Raw genomic sequence first — 12709 nt, forward strand, 5'->3', positions numbered from 1 at the left:
ACAGATGGATGCTATATGATGTATGTATATTTTTTATATATATTTGGAATGTAAATGAAACTTCACTTTTTAATAATTTTCATCAGCACAAAGCTAAAAAATATTGCATATGAATAAATTTTCATTCATCTTTTTGTACTTCACTTCTGAAACTTCACTTTTTAATAATTTTCATCAGCACAAAGCTAAAAAATATTGCATATGAATAAATTTTCATTCATCTTTTTGTTTTGGAATATTTTTCAGATATTTTCTTGGGAACTTCATTCAGTCCATTTTGTTGATAATAGCAAACAAGATGAGACCACTGTGCTTCATCTATTTGCCCCACCACTCTCACTCTCTCGCGCAATCTCTCTCCTTCGCTGTCTCGCCCCAGCTCTCTGTCTCTCACCGTCTCTTGGGTTCTGCCTTTCACTCGCTCACACTCTTTCGGGCACTGCGCTGTCCGCTTCATTTGCGGCCGCCGCAGAATGCGCTGGCGTCGCGTCTACATCTGGTATTGCCGTGGGGGTTTTTGGATGCGGAAGGTAATGGAGGGTCGGGAGGGGGGCTAGGAGCCACATCGGCATCGGGGGTATCATCGTCATCACTTCGTTGGAGTTGCAAACGCCGGCAGCTTGGCATTCGTTAACAGCAATTCGTGCGAGTCGGACAGAGTTTTTGTATTTTAATTTTATAATTTTTTTTTCGGTGTAGCGCGCGTCGAAATTTTTCGAAAAAACAAATCAAATTAAATCAACAAAAACAAAAGCAATAATAAATCGAATTCTAAATATACACCTACATACATATAAAAGGACAATCCTTCTAGTTCCAATTCCAGTTCCAGTTGCATACCAGTTCCAGTTCCAGTTCCAGTGCTCCTGCTTCCTTTTTACAGTATTTTGTTATTTTTTTTTAATTGAAAAGCAACAACAACAACAACAAACCATGTCAGACGGCATTGAAGTTGAACAAATCGTGGAGAGCAAGCCCAGAAGGGTAAGTACACTCCAAAAGGGGAGACATACTATCATTCATATATGTATAAATGGGCATACATATGTATACAGGGTGATCCAAATTGATGTTCTTGGAATATGATTTTTCATTTTTGAAAAATAACTGCATTTTGGACACCCTATATTAATATATGAACACTCTACATACATATATATGTATACAAGACAAATAAAAAAAAAAGAATTATAAAAGATAAAGAAAAAAATGGGGAGAAAAAAATGAAGCGAAGAAAAAGAAGCAGAAACAGAGCAAAAGTTTTTTCTGCCAAAGTGTTGGAGCCCAGTGTCAAGTGTGTCTGTGTCTCTGAGTGTGTGTGTGTGTGTGTGTTGGGTTTTAAAATAACTCCAACTCTGGGTCCACACACAAGAACCGGCCCAGGGCCGAAGCCAGACAAGAGAAGAAAAAAAAAAAAGAAATATACATATATGTATGTATGTATGTACATATTTTTTTTTACTGCCTGCTTCTTATGTCTACTCTCAAAACGGGGGCGTTCTCAAAGAGGCATGGAGGGGGGATGGAGGCTGCTGCTGGTGGTAAAGTCGTAGGCGTAGTCGTAGTCATTGCCACGCCTTTGACCATGCCACATGTCTAATCGCTTGTACTCGTATCAAGTTCAAGTGCATTCTCCTTGCACTTGTTTTACTTTATTCACACTTTTCAAACTATGTCTCACTATTCTGGTCTGCGGTTTATACCTTAACATTTCTATACATATATATGCATATGTATGTATATGTATATAGCATGTAAATATGTTCGATCTATGCAATGTCTGCTATTGGTTTTAGTGCAATTGCTTGGAAAAATAAACGTTTTGTATACAATTACCATTTATCCTCTTATCATAAAAAAGAACTGTTAAAGTATTTAAAATTTCGAGCATAGCACAGTAAAACACCGCAAAGTGGTTTATTATTACACTTACATATATAGTTAAAGCATATACAACCATATCAATGAAGCGTATTTTGGCTATGCCATAGATATACTTATATCAATATTGGACCAATAAATCATCTCTCGGTCTCTCTCATGCGTAAAGCACTTATATGTATTTTTGATTCCGATATTTATTTATTTTAGTTACTGAATTGATCCCATTTTTACAAATATGTTGCGTATATTTGAAAAAAGCTTGTATACTAAATTTAATACCAATAGCTTTAAAACTAAGACACTAGTTTGAAAGAAACAAACAGATTTGGATCCTTTGCAAGGGTATAACCAAAAAAAGAAAGTAATTTTAGTCTATATATATTGATTAAATCTTATTGCTCGTTCTATGAAAAGACATTTTGTAAGCAGGAGTTGCCTATATTGACGAATTACTGTACTCAAAAAGTTTAAAAATTGTTTTGTTTGTCTCTTCATTCAATTATTTCACTCAAAGTCGTTCATAATAAGGCTTAATTATAAAAAAGTTTCTAAGAAATAAGAAATTTATTAGACTTATAATGATATGCTTAGGGAAGATGAATCTCTCATTCTCTCTTTTTTTTGATTGTTGGGGGTGTGAAAATTTGTGGTTTTCCCAATTACTAAATTAGGATTCCAATTACTTTATCTTTACATACATACATACATACAACAAAGCAACGTCTCTTTGTGCATTGATTATACAGGGTTATAATTATAATACATTTTATGCCTCAGCAACTTGGCATTGATATCAGACATTGACGGTATATACTATATACATACATATATGTACATATGTATATACATACATGTCGCTTCATCGCGTCCGCACTTAATATTATTTATTGGCATTGCCATTGATAGCTTCGATTCCCCTGCCAATTGACTTACCCCTCCCACCAACCATCCAACCAACCAACCCACCTCCCACCACTTAACCGCTATCCGTTAGCGTTTCAGTTGCATTGCATTGTTGCGTCTTGTTTGACTTTAATGATTGAATCATAACCGTAAATGGTCGTCGTCCATGGGATTAGGTTGATCAAAATCAATCGATGTGGAAGACTGCGATTTTGGTTACCAAAAAAAGAAAAACCCCAAAATAATAGCAAAAAAACAAAAATTACTGCAGGTCTTTCTTTGTCATAATCTCTTCAAGTTTCTGTTTCGGCAACGAAATGTTTCTTTTTTTGCCAAATTGAAATTGAAATGATAACGATAAAGTTTTGTTTTTATATTTTTGCACTTTTGAGTATGCACAGATATATGTATGTATATGTATATATTCCTCTTATCAATCAATTGAGACTATAAATGCAGAAATAAAGGGTGTTCAGATGTATCAGTAAAATATTAAAAATAGACGAAACTTTGAAATATTCTTAAAGGTTAATGAACTTGCCGAAGTTATCTTTTAAATTATTTGTAAATGTAACAAAAAGTAAAGCATATTAAAGATGAACTGAAACTAGAAATGAAAAAAGATATATAAATAAGGGCTAATTACTCATCGTGATGATTTCTATATATAAACTGGTCAAAACATTAAAAGATTTCAAATGTTGAGTTAAGGATGGTTGAAATTTGTTTAAAATTTTTCGACTTGCAATTAAGCGTAATAATAAACACATTATTTTTTTCACTCTTTATTTTTTATTTCTTTGTTTGCGAAAAATATTGTCGGCCTTGTTTCTTGGCACACCAAATTTGGTCAACGTTTTCCGTCGCCTTCAATTTGAGCATGAATCACACACACACACACACACACATACACATGCACACACACAAAAACAAAGAAACAACAAAATAAAAAACCTGCCAGATGCATAAGCAAAACATTTTCGCTCCTTTATTGCAACAGCAAAACAAAAAAAAAAAAAACAAAAAAACTAAATTGGAAACGAACGAAACAAAATAAATTATTATTAAAACAGAGAGAGAACACAAGGAAAAAAAATGAAAAAAATATCGAACCGAAACAGAAATTTAACCCCGAACTCCCAACGTTCAGAGAGGGAAGGAAAGAGAGAGAAAATAAAAAGGCAATGAACGTGCGAGCCAAAGGAATTTGTCATCAACAAAAAACAACAAACAAACAAGAGCAATATGAAAATTGATGATAAAAATATATACTATGCAATGGCAAACTAAATAATGATCGAAATTATTTGGCAGGAAAACGACTATCAGATACCGTAGAGCTAATTTGGTTCTGTAAGATAGATTAGCAACCTGGCGCCCCCTACTGTTCATCGCCTTAATCTTCTTTCCATATATATTTTCTACGTCTTGTGTTTCTAAAACATTTTTTATTTAAAATGATTAAATTTTGAAAGTAGTTTCATTTGTCCAAAGATTTATATATCTTTAGGATAGACTTTTCGATATATAAATTTATTATTGATAAGACCAGAAAGGATAGCTTCGGGTTAAATACACTGAGTATAGATAACCTTGGGATACATAATTTCAGAATAGAGTTCTGAAATACACATCTCGGGAGCAAATTCCAGGATATATAATTCTACCACTTAAACAAATGCTAGGACACAGGTTAAACAGGTTCCCGACAAATCGATTGCAACTCTAAGAACAGTTTCTAGCCAACTCTGTGCGGATGATGTCCCAAGTTTAACAACTCCGAAACTAAAAACGAAATTTAAACTGAAAATGACAAACTGCATTCTCATGCCTTTTCGTTTGTTCATATATTTTAATAAATTATGGCCACCATAATTGATTATACAATTGATTGAGTGACTGATTGATGCGGCTTCCTATTGGCAGCCAGGCCGACCAGACTTTTTCTCCAGCTGATTCATTCGCCTGACTTCCTGTTGAGCGTTCTGGCCACCAAATGACTCGACTGAGAAACATTGTTTTATGCGTAAGGTGATATCTTCGTATATAATATATGTTCATACAAATGTTCAACTGGTTTTCATTCGTATTGTATTTGGAAAATGTTTATTAATATTTATGACTTTTCTCAGCGTTTCTGTTTGTGTGGTTTGATGTTGGTAAAGAAAAGTTGATAAGTGGAAAATCCTAACCAGCATCTATTACAAAGTCGATTCTTGAAGAGTTGCTGTGTTATAAAGCCTAATTGCATATAGCAATAATTTTATTAATTTGTGAGTATTCGGAGAACTGTGAAATTTAAGTAAGGCCTCTTGACGTTTCGAGTTTTTATTTCAAATTACACCACCCTCCGTTTAAAAAGGGCGGCAGAAAGTTACCAAATTCTTATATCAGCAGATTTTGCTAAAGAACTACGGGTTTGGAAATGGCCATACCCAAGGGAGTAGCCAGTTATGAGCAGGGGCCTCCCAGCTGCTTCTTCCTGGAGCTTTAATTTTAATTTGTTTTTTAAGAATTCATTCAAATTCATTTCTTAAAATTGTTGTCTTTAACAATTCATTTAGAAAATATTTTCTATTTTCCTTTTTTATTATAAATTCAACTTGAAAAAATCAGTTAAAACATGGCCGCGCTCCCTAATTTGGCTCCCTTTTGGTTAAACCTCTGTTTAATGCTTAAACTAGTTGAGAATTACAACTTAAAATGGGGAAAAAGTCACAAGGTTTCATAAATACAGCTCGGAATCCAGATAGATAGCCAATTTCCTTTAAATAGTCCTTACATGGTCATAGCAAGGATCTTATTGGGAATAGTTAGTACTTCTAACATCTTCTAAGATGTTTTTTAAGTATATATTTTGCCATATATACATTTATATTATTTACTTATGTTATGAATCGACTTTTCGTTGAAATATTATAACAAACCTGATAAGAACAACAGTTTTTGTCTCTTCGAAATTTCAAATGACTCCTTACTATTTCCAAATTATTCTTTTTGCAAATCTTTTGAAGTTTACCAACTTCTGAGATTGTGCTCAGCTGTGATTGAGTACAAAAAATTGGCCTTAATAGAATTCTGAACAAGTATATTATGCTTAATTTTGCATTTGTCTTCATTTATGTAGTTACTTTGTAAAATTAAACATTTCTTTTCAATGTTCCTTCATATCTTCTGGTCAAAGGTCATTAAAACATTATTTTGGTTCTCAATAGATTTCAACATTGTTCTTACAGTTAGTTGTTTGGTATACATACATGTATAAAAACAAAACATAAGACTACATAATAAAACTTGCCACAACAAATTAACACATACATATGTATATGTATGTAGGTAGTTGTTTTTGTATTTTTTTCTTTCTTTTCTTTTGTGATTTTTATTATATGTTTTCTTGGTTTTCATCTACAAAATTCGTTTTCGTCTGCAATTTTGTTTTTTATTGTTTTATTATCCAATTTCTTTTGTATATTGCATTACACACACAAACACATAAATATATATATGTATGTATGTATATGTATTTATACTTGTATTTGTTCATGCATATGGATGCAGTTTTTATATGGCTTATTACGTTTTGAACACGGTCGGACGCATGCCACTTTCAGTTGAGTTAGCTCACAAAAAGTCTAAAATTGGCAAAATTGAGAAAGAAAATTAACTCCAGCAAAAAAATGATGAAAATGGCAAATCAACAAGGCATAAAGGCATATGAAAATAAATTGAACACAGCAATTGCATTGTCAATGGACAATTCTTAATTTATGCAACATCATTTTGCATAATCAATTATTTTTGTGCTTAGAAACTCACAGCTTTTTTTTCTTTTGGAATCTTCTTATACCCATTTCCAGGTGAATTGGGGATTTGATTTTTCTTCCCCAAAAAAATATTCTTCAATCAATTGGCTTTACTTCGGTTTTGACTTAAGATCTTTTGGATTGGAAATTTTAATTGACTTTTTGAATCATTCTGTAGACTTATTTCTTTATAAAATGTAAAAATCTACAATCTACATCTATGAGCCTAGAAACTAACTAGAAATTGAATTTCTAGAGAAATGAAAATCAATTTTATTTATGGATATGACTGTAAATGCAACAATTAGATTAGAAAAACAAAAACAAGAACTTGTTCTTTTTGTGTGATTGGTTGATTCATGTGACTGAAGTTGTGACTGAGATTAGTCATCCCTTTTGCTTTCGTCAAATAGTTTTTTATGGAGTGGAAAATTGGTAACAAGTCAAAAGACTAAACGACTAGCACATAAAAAAAAAATGAAAACTAAACGGAATGTTATACTCAATGATAAATCAATTACGAGACAAACTCGCTGTACTTCAATTGTTCTTATCTAATAGCTAACAATACATATACATATACATACATACATGAAAATATATAGACTAAAAGATTACGTCAATGTATGTACATAATGAAAGTATATATATATTTATTTAATATATCTTGTGTGAAAGGGAGTTATCAGTGAACAGACCCAGACCCAACCCCAGTTCCAGTTTCATAATGCCGCATCCCCTCCCCATCCCCGTCCCCAAAAAAAAAAGGAAAGAAAAAAAGTGATCTAATTTGTTTTCTTGTCACATTTGTCACACACAAAAAAAAATAAAAATAAAAATAAACGTTGTCTTATCAGCTACTTGCTATACGTGTATCCAATTGAATGATATATCTACTATATAATGAAGGTATATGTATATATAAGGGAAAGTATGTAATATGTACTACATATGTATGTATGTATGTAAAACGATTCTATGACAATTTCGCACATTTTGTCATAACGGCCACCCCAGAAAAATAGACATGTCTATGTATGTATTTGTGTTAACAAATTATGGCCAAAAACGGTTATTCTATATTTCTACCATCTCCTAGCATTTTGTCTAATTAATTCAAGTCAATAGAGCGCAAACAACACACACACAGAAAAAAAAAGTCTCTCTCAGTCCCAAATAAAACATTGAAATTCCCATCGCCCTCGGTAAACTGTTTCGCTATCGTCTTGTGAAAGTCGTTGACGGCGTTTTTTTTGTCTTTTTTGTCGTTGTTGTCGTAGATGTTGCTGCTGTCCCCGTCTGTTGCTGTCGTTGCTGTTGCTGCTGTTGGTCATCGGTCGCCGGTCGCCGGTCGCTTAAATCATTTTTTGTCTTTAATTGTTTTGGGGGCTTCTCTTCTCCTTTTTTCTTCTTCTTCTTGTCTAAAATGCTTTGCGCTTTTCTAATTGATTTTTCTCACATCAAACAAATAAAACTCGGTCATTGAACGCATTATAGTGGTAAAAAAAAAAACAAAAAAAAAAAAAACGCTTCCAGAAATTTCATTTCTATTTTTGGTCGTTGTCTCCCTCAAAGTTTTGGTTTCTCCATTGGGTATGTTTTAATCCAATTGAAAATATTTAGCTCTTAATTGTTTATGTACAAAATAAATCAATATTTTCAATCACAGGCAATTAACGGTACATTTAATAAACTTTTATATATTTATTTGGTAAATGCAACTTCAAATTGGTCTCATTAATCTCAAAATTATCTAAAAAAGACACTAACAATGTGTGGAAATTGATAATTAATGACTTGGGTAAAAATGCAAGATCCATGACGAATTCACTTGGAAATGGAGTCACAATTTTTATCAGTTGTCTTTAGAGCATTGATAAACTTGATCACTCTATATGTACATATCTCTTAAACATTTCCTCGGAATTACAGTCATATTTACACAGTAAATAATGATATATAAAAGCCTCATTTGATCTTAGTAAGATATTATTTTATGATATCAAGATAAAGCCAGGGCCAGAGGATTTGTTTGCATTCTATGAGTTGATATGGACGGGTCCTATATATAAACTTTGTAGACATTTGAAGCATTTGGCCACAATAATTTCAATGGAATTTAATTGCTGTCCCAATCAGCCACAAATGTTATTTCATGGAAGTCTTTGTCCCAGCTCAAATGGAAGAAACGGAGCGTCTTCTTTGTTGTGAATCAAATTTGTATTCACTTGCACTAAATGTCGAAGTCATAGGGAAGGGAAAGGCCTTTTGCAGTGGCGGATGTGTAGGCTTTGTTTTCCATGAGTGAGCAATCGAAGAACTGACCAACTGAACAAAATGAGTAAGTTGACCCACTTCAAGAAAAAAGAACTAAATATGTGCAGAAAAAGAGCATATTTACACCATTGGCGGATTAAGCCAGCGATGGGCCTTTAGCAAATAAAAAGTTATGGTCAATCTGTTTTTTCAGACTATGTCTTGGCCAATTTCTATCCAATTTCAACAACTTAAGTACATCTTAGTTAATTGAAACTTACTTACATACGGGTCTGGACACCCAAAATGTCAGCATTTCGAATAATTTTTAAAGTGAAACTATATTCTAGAAATTATATTCTAGATCCGTCCATGAACTTTAAAAATGTCGATTTTTGAATTATTTGCTAGACCTGGGTTAGCCAATCCAGCACTGATACACACGAAGTGACAGTTAAACGAATAGCCTTAATAACTAAAGTCCTCCTTTTAAAATCAATAAAAGTTTAACAGAATAAATAAGAATATATAATTCATTCAATATTAGTTATTCTGCAATCTAATTTAAGATAAAACATGAGTTTTGTTTCCCACTTATATAGATGTGGTAAAAACAAAATGGTTTCCAAAATTTGAGTATGAATTCGATTTAAGATTCGTAAATTTGGTTATGGTTACTAGTTACAACTTTCAACTTTTTGACAATTTGAATAAAAAAGATTTAGGGTTCTTTTAAGTTAACAGTTTATTGAGATTCAATGAATTCGGTTATAAATTCTCTTACACTTGGACCAATTTTTCTGATTTGTTTATTTCTTTACGACCATTATGCAGAATGATTTTGGACTTTAAAAATGAAATCGAGAGTTCACATAAAATAATCTGATGATGACTGAAGCACGAGTCTATATAGTCTATTTACAGTGGTAGTCACCAATTTATGGCGTTTTTTTACTTTAGTTCTGCTTTTCTTGGCTCCTAATAATTTATTGAAATAATAGTGAAGTAAATAATAATTACAAAAGAAAGTGAATTTAAAATCGCATTAAAAATAACATAATGTTCATTGCCTATCAAAAAGGGGCATTATTTCATTAAGGCCCGATTCCCACTCGATCCATCTGCGGAGAACGGTTGGGATTCACCATCACCTTAAGAGATGATATTACAGCTGCCACAGGGGAACTTGTTGCAAAGTGCAGAGAGAAATATAAATCACTTTTTATTTCTGCAATTGTTTTAACATAAAAAATATCAAAGAAGCTAACATCGGCTATGCCGAAGTTTATATACCCTTGCAGTCCTTGGTAATAATAATTTTACATGTTCAAAATTTGTTTTCTGCAACTCAATTTTACTCTCTATTTTACAATTATTTTACAATCACCTATGTAAATTTTATAGCATACTCCGATTTTTATGAAAATGTTTCTTTTAGTTCTTCGTGAGCTATATGATATAGTGGTCCGAACCTGATGGTTTTCATACTTTATTTTTCCCGGGTAATAAAAAACACCGAAAGCCCGATAGCTCTTAAAACGGCTGAGTAAAACTCATTCGCACAGACGGACGGACGGACGGACAGACAGACAGACGGACAGACGGACATGGCTATATCAACTCAGCTTTTCATGCTAATCAAGAATATATATACTTTATGGGGTCGGAAACGTCTCCTTCTGTGCGTTACAAACATCTGACCAATTTTATAATATTCTCTGCAAGGGTATAATAGATCAAAATTTTATATATAGTTTATACATTTATACAATTTTGCATATCCCCCAAAGAGATGGTGGATGGTCGCCAGTGGGAATCGAGTTTAAGTTACTTAGAAACCGAAATAATCAGAACTAAAGTCCGAAAATTGAAAACGTCATAGATTACATACATATTATGTTTTGAAATAACATTTAAAAAATACAACAATTTTCTTGTGTAAAATATTAGAGTTTCGTCTGCAAAAGAAGAAAACACGAACTCATTTACAAATTCCTTATCTATCTCAATACGATTTAGTATTGTGTAGAGTATATTTGTTTTGTTAAAAAATTGCATTTTTATACCCTTGCAGAATGTATTATAAAGTGGTCAGATGTTTATAAAGTATATATATTGTTGATCAGTATGAGAAGTTGATTTGATATAGCCATATCCGTCTGTCCATTAGTGCAAATCAACTTAACGCAGCCTTTTAAAGAGCCACTGTTATGCAATTCTTTGTGTTTTATGAAAATTGTTAGGATCGGACCACTATATCATTTAACGATATACGAAAGATAGGTCAAGAAATTGAAGTATCCCTGGGAAATTTCAAAAGGATTGGATATATGGAATATGGCTCTGCTCGAAGAAGAAGGGTATATAAACATCGGCATATCCGATTAATTAATTCCGATTTCAAAGCTAGGAAATAATTATCAATTGTACATTATGTTTTTTTTTTTTTCATATTTCTCCTCTCAAAGAAAATTTATGATAAACTTATGCAACAACAAATTGGATAAGCTGTTGATGTTTAGTGTTGTTGTTATTATTGCATCGCATTGCATTGGCGTGACTAGTGCTAGTGCTAGTGCTAGTATATAAGTATATAGTTGGTTTTCTGTATGACTAGCCACGGAAACAAAAGGCAAACGAAAGCGAAAGCCTTTCCCACTTATCGTTGGCAATGCGGCTGAGTGAACGCGCAGGCGTGCCAGCGAAATGAACTTGAGAATTGATTTTCAATTCCCCCGCAGATCTCTGCGTCCAGACTCGGTCTAGACGACTTCCTCGAAACTCATCGGTGACTCATTGCTTTGTTTCCTTTGGTTTTTTTCTCGGTTGCAGATGCCGCTGGCGACATCACTGGATAAGGATGCCATCCGGGAGGCCTACGAGGATGTTCGCTCTGATCTCACAGACACCGAATGGGCTGTCTTCAAGTTCGATGGCCCGCAGATAATTGTCCATGGCCGGGGTCAATGCTTTGAGGAGTTCCGCGAGCAATTCGGTGATGCCGAACGCGCCTTCGGCTACATCCGCATACAAATGGGCGATGAAATGTCCAAGCGCAAGAAATTCATATTTCTGACATGGATTGGTCAGGAAGTCGGAGTCATTCAGCGCGCAAAGATGTCAACGGATAAATCGCTAATTAAGGATGTTCTCAATGTGAGTACAGACTCTCCATAGGATCTCAATTGATATTCCTATATGCATTCTCCTCTCTTCTTCTAGAATTTCGCTGTCGAACTTCAGGCGGGCGTCGAGGCTGAACTGGACATTGAGCTCTTCCGTGGGGCCCTCAATCGGGCTGGTGGAGCCAACTACGGCACTGGCATTCGGGATAACTGAGATGGAGCTGGGAGCGTGTCCTGCTGCCGATGCCGCTGACCTAACCTCTGCCCCTGTCTTTCTAAATTTTTTTTAACCTAATTTTATGCAAATTAAACAAAACAAAAGAAATATTAAAATATTTTACTGTACATTTTTTTTATTGTGTAATAAATAATTGAAAGTAAGAAAATTATTTTATTACTCAATTTTGTTTCTTATTTGCCATTGCTAAATATCTAGTTGGAAAAAAATTATGCCGACTTAAGTATACCATGCACCAAGTTAAAATAACATTTTAAATTTCAAAAACCAAATGTTTGTTTATTAAATTGTTTTTACATGGTATCCCGCCGCCACTCCCCTACACCAAACACGGTCCGCCCTTATCGAACACCTAGTAAAATGTAGTAGAATCCGGTTATAACGACGCTCAAGGGACCGACGATTTTCGTCGTTATATCCGGAAGACGTACTAGCTGGAGGCCCTTGTATTAGGACCAACCGAACTTTAGTCGCTATAACTTGACGGACGTTATAAGGGG

General features: G+C 33.7%; 1 protein-coding gene across 1 annotated transcript; it reads left to right on the forward strand.

The window, feature by feature from the left end:
* The first annotated feature begins 624 nt into the window (after positions 1–624).
* Positions 625–12360, forward strand: LOC6648727 (coactosin-like protein). Its single transcript, XM_002071794.4, has 3 exons — positions 625–984; positions 11679–12002; positions 12069–12360. The coding sequence occupies exons 1-3, from the start codon at positions 934–936 to the stop codon at positions 12183–12185; spliced, it is 492 nt and encodes a 163-aa protein (XP_002071830.1). The 5' UTR covers positions 625–933; the 3' UTR covers positions 12186–12360.
* Positions 12361–12709: the final 349 nt, after the last annotated feature.

This window comes from Drosophila willistoni (genome assembly GCF_018902025.1).
Source record: "Drosophila willistoni isolate 14030-0811.24 chromosome XL unlocalized genomic scaffold, UCI_dwil_1.1 Seg141, whole genome shotgun sequence".
Lineage (NCBI taxonomy): Eukaryota > Metazoa > Arthropoda > Insecta > Diptera > Drosophilidae > Drosophila > Drosophila willistoni.

Excerpts from the sequence above, each read along its gene's own strand:
- LOC6648727 (XM_002071794.4), top strand. The coding sequence starts at position 934 with ATGTCAGACGGCATTGAAGTTGAACAAATCGTGGAGAGCAAGCCCAGA. Across the intron at positions 985-11,678 it reads TGGAGAGCAAGCCCAGAAGG|ATGCCGCTGGCGACATCACT; the intron begins GTAAGTACACTC and ends TCTCGGTTGCAG. Across the intron at positions 12,003-12,068 it reads TAATTAAGGATGTTCTCAAT|AATTTCGCTGTCGAACTTCA; the intron begins GTGAGTACAGAC and ends CTCTTCTTCTAG.